Source organism: Physeter macrocephalus, chromosome 6, assembly GCF_002837175.3.
Source record: "Physeter macrocephalus isolate SW-GA chromosome 6, ASM283717v5, whole genome shotgun sequence".
NCBI lineage: Eukaryota > Metazoa > Chordata > Mammalia > Artiodactyla > Physeteridae > Physeter > Physeter macrocephalus.
Window position 1 is genome coordinate 88,407,606 of NC_041219.1, and position 4,734 is coordinate 88,412,339.

Below are 4,734 nucleotides of genomic sequence, written 5' to 3' on the forward strand. Positions count from 1 at the left end.
CCCTGCTCTGTTCAATAAAATTAAAGGGTTATCATATTTTATACGCTCAAGATGTGTTCGTGAGCAATAATGTATTTCCATCGATATAACAAATTAGTAAATTGATAATTTATTTAAAATAGTAAATTGAACTAAGGAACTAATTTCTTTGGTCTGATGAATTTCTGAAATCTAATAATTTCAGGTTTGTACTACAATCACCTTTAATAAGCCCCACACTGAATTCAAATTAGAAAAACATCTAGGAAGATAATTTGGTATGCAAACCTCTCTGCTAATGATAATCTGTATTTGCAGCCGCTCCCCAGTGCTAGTATCTCCGCCTCAGCTCCACCTCAGATCATCAGGCATTAGATTCTCATAAGGAGCGCGCAACCTAGATCCCTCACACGCGCAGTTCCCATTAGGGTTTGTGCTCCTATGAGAATCTAATGCTGCCGCATTAGATTCTGACAGGAGGTGGAGCTCAGGAAGTAATGTGAGCGATGGGGACTGGCTGGAAATACAGATGAAGCTTTGCTCGCTCGCCGGCTCCTCACCTCCTGCTGTGTGGCCTGGTTCCCAACAGGCCATGGACCCGTACTGGTCCATGGCCTGCAGGTTGGGGACCCCTGCTCTGTTCAATAAAATTAAAGGGTTATCATATTTTATACGCTCAAGATGTGTTCGTGAGCAATAATGTATTTCCATCGATATAACAAATTAGTAAATTGATAATTTATTTAAAATAGTAAATTGAACTAAGGAACTAATTTCTTTGGTCTGATGAATTTCTGAAATCTAATAATTTCAGGTTTGTACTACAATCACCTTTAATAAGCCCCACACTGAATTCAAATTAGAAAAACATCTAGGAAGATAATTTGGTATGCATTTATGGAATCCTCAGTGGCTTGCCCATGCCTGTTACATATAGCTAAACTAGGTAACATGATCTAGTGAGCAAGGCCCTACACCAGCAATGTGTAGGCTGTGGAGAATTTACAAATATGTGTGGATGTCCAGTTGTTAAGGTACTAAGAGCTAGGCTACTGGAGCCAAACACAACACCTACCCAATATACTATCTTTTAAAACACTGGATATGACCCACTGACCCCATACCTCCTAATATTCTTTAGCCTAATGGGTGACTATTTTGAGACTCAGGCTTTACACAGGACAGGGATATAAGTAATCCCACTGGTGATCAAACTTTATCTATCTTTCTTTACATAAACTGCTGCCAAGTCAACAAAATCCCATTTTAAAAGATGCCGTTTTAATGAAAATTTTTACTAGTATTAATCACAAATTTGTTAGGTTAAGATTTCTACATGACAGGCTCCTTAACCATGTCCTAAACACCTGTAGAACAAAATACTTAGCTATCTTCAGTTTGTTTTAATTGGTTCTGACTGAATCAAAACATATAAACATATCCCCTTCTTAAAATAGGTTGTGTAGCCCAGATTTGTAAATTTATCTTCATTTTAAAACTAGAAATGCACTATAGTTAGTATAATTAACACAATGGCTATCAGGAAGCTTCTCATTCATATATCAAGCAATATATTTTACATTCAGCAAACTTAATTTTATCAAATGTCCTTTAATTTCATAGACAACAATATGATACATATTGTATAAGAAGCACACAATAGTTTTGCAGTACAGTTTCAAAGTGTATACAAATTGGAATACAGAGGTTAAACACTGGTGTGCTGACAGCATTTTTGAACTCTGGATAAACTGCATACAAAACTTACAATTCAAATATTAGCCAATCTGGAAACTTTACTTCCTAGAATATAAAAATGATACTTTTTGAGATGCAAAATATTCTTTACTAACAAACTATATAAACATTTAAAATAATCATTAAAAACTCAACTTTAGAATTTATAAAGATTAGCTATAAAAATATATTGGCAGTCACATTTCTTATAAATGTACCATTCACTACATTACAAAATAGTCTCTAACATAAAATTGCCTTAGTAACTGTACTATTTTAGAATCTGATAAACCTTACATTAAACCAATTATAAAATCCTCTTGGAGAACTTTGGTATGCATCTTCAGAAGGTTTTTAAAATACTCTAACATCTCAAGGGCCTGTAAACATTCCATTCTATTAAAGCACAACAGAATAAGTAATGTATATTTAACTGCATACAGAATATAGACTCAAAAAACAATTTATTAAATATTTGTAGAAAATCACCATTCCCAGAGTAACCAAAAAACAAACCATTTAAAAGTATCAAACTTTTAAACAATTCTCTTTCCATTCTGATAAAAAAATGTTACAAAATCACCACACTCCATTCATGTACCTTAGATACCTTTTAGGACAAGGCCTCAAAAATAGTTAACCCAGTCTCAAAAATCCTCTCAAGTCCAATAAACAAACTTTAAAAAACCCATTTAAGACCTGATGATAGAGCAAGTATACATAATCAGAACACAGAATTTATATATTTAGTTGTATATTAGCTTTTTTCTATTTGTAATTTAGAATTTATTGGCAGATATAGCACACACACACAATTGAAAAAGGTAAATTTTAGGAAACTGTAAGAAATGCAAACCTATAGGGTAAACTGATTTATTTTTAAAAATCTGATTTATCAAATTTCATCTTATCTGCCATTTTTGGAATATGACTATTGTTATTTAGAAAATTTGAATTTGTGAAAGTTCATTTCTTGTTTCTTGAGTATGTTTAATTTTTACAGGGCTTCCAGTTGTGCCAGTAACCTCCTTGAGGTCTTTTTCCACTTTATCCTCTGTCACCAGATCTCGTGTAAGATATTTATCTTTGAGTTGCAAAAGCCTAAATAAAAAGCTTCATTTTTGACCTTTTAATTCATAAAACTCCACTAAAAAAGAAAAGAAATTCCGTCTAATTTTTAGGCAAGTCCACAAAAATATTTTCTTTAAGAATCAAACACTTTTATTAGAATAAAGATCCTTCAAAGTTTTCAACTCTTCTATTAGAGTTTTATTTTGATTTTCCAGGACTGCAGCTCGATTTTCCAGACATTTCACATATTCTTTCTTCTTTCTGCGACATTCTCGAGCAGCTTCTCTAAATGTAACCATTAAAAAAAACCAATGTTAGAAAAAAGTTCACATTCCTTAAATGGTAAATGCACTTCAGTAATCTTCCCTGGTCATCATTTTTTCCTCATTAAAATAAATTAAGGTATGATCTATATACTGTGAAACACAGTGATCTTCAGTGCAGAATTCAGTCAGTTTTGGCAAATGCATATACCTGTATAACCCACCCACCCATCAAGACATACATTTTTATTGCCCCAGAAAGTTCCCTCATGCCCGTTCATCTCCCCAAGCAACTACTGTTTTGATTTTTATCACCATAGATGAAATTTTTCCTATTCTAGAACTTCAGATACCAGAGTCATACAGAATATACTCTTGTGTCTGATCTCCTTTCACTCAGTATATTTTTGAGGTTTATCCGTGTTACTCTGCAGTGGTTTGTTCCTTTAAATTGTTGGGCATATTCCACTGTATGAATATCATTACAATTTGTTGATTCATTCTCTTGGGCTGTTTTCTAGTTTTAGCTGCTATGCATGTTCTTGTGCCAGTCTCTTTGTGAACATATGTCTCATTTCTCTTGGATAAATACCAAGAAATGAAATTTATGAGTCCTCTTATTAACTTTTGGCACATAGATTCTCTAATTTTTATTTATTGAGTTTTAATTACAAACAGTGCTTTCATTCTCAGTTTTGCACATGTCCTGTTAGAATATTTCTATGGATTTACATTCAAGTTTTACATACATAAGAAGTAAAAAGTACTATTTTGAGTATTTTTTATACTATGGACTGTAGATATTATCTGCAACTTGCTTTTTTTACACATACTATTTTAATGATGTTTCTATTGATATACTGGTACACAGTTCTTTGCCATGTGGACATTTCATTGTTAATTAATTTTCACTTCCCTAACTACTAGTGTGATTGAACATATTCTCAAAATTTTAACGGTCTTTTGGATCTACTCTTACATAATTTGCCTATTCATACCCTTTTCCATTCATACATTTTGCCCATTTTAAAATTAGAAATTATTTGAAAGATGAACAACCTAAGAACTCTCAGTGCATTACACATAGTAACCCTCTTTATCTGTTGCTATGTTATTTTCTAATCTACCACTTGATTTCTGATATTTTTATTTCTTAATGCAATAAATGCTGTCTTTTAAAGTCTTTTTCTTGGCTTAGATTAAAATGTGATACACTACGTATTTCTAATTTTTTTTTTTTTTTTTTTTTTGCATTACGTGGGCCTCGGACTGTGTGGCCTCTCCCGTTGCGCAGCACAGGCTCTGGATGCGCAGGCCCAGCGGCCATGGCTCACGAGCCAGCCGCTCCGCAGCATTCGGCATCCTCCCGGACCAGGGCACGAACCCGTGTCCCATGCATCGGCAGGTGGACTCTCAACCACTGCGCCACCAGGGAAGCCCTCTAATTTTATCTTAAAGATTTTATTGCTACAGTACGAAAGGGCTTCCCTGGTGGCGCAGTGGTTGCGTGTCCGCCTGCCGATGCAGGGGAACCGGGTTCGCGCCCCAGTCTGGGAGGATCCCACATGCCGCGGAGCGGCTGGGCCCGTGAGCCATGGCCGCTGAGCCTGCGCGTCCGGAGCCTGTGCTCCGCAACGGGAGAGGCCGCAACAGAGGGAGGCCCGCATACCACAAAAAAAAAAAA

General features: G+C 35.2%; 1 protein-coding gene across 5 annotated transcripts in view; it reads right to left on the bottom strand.

Annotated features, from left to right (window-relative positions):
- Window positions 1-1,533: 1,533 nt before the first annotated feature.
- ATF1 (activating transcription factor 1) overlaps window positions 1,534-4,734 on the bottom strand; it is a 67,901-nt gene continuing 64,700 nt past the window's right edge. For 4 of the 5 annotated variants that reach the window (XM_028491346.2, XM_055085635.1, XM_024122957.3 and 1 more), the window contains one exon: window positions 1,534-3,072. In XM_028491346.2, the coding sequence (XP_028347147.2) occupies window positions 2,928-3,072 (145 nt within the window). In that variant the 3' untranslated portion in view covers window positions 1,534-2,927. The remainder of the gene's footprint in view (window positions 3,073-4,734) is intronic. The other variant, XR_002891612.3, reaches the window with a different exon arrangement.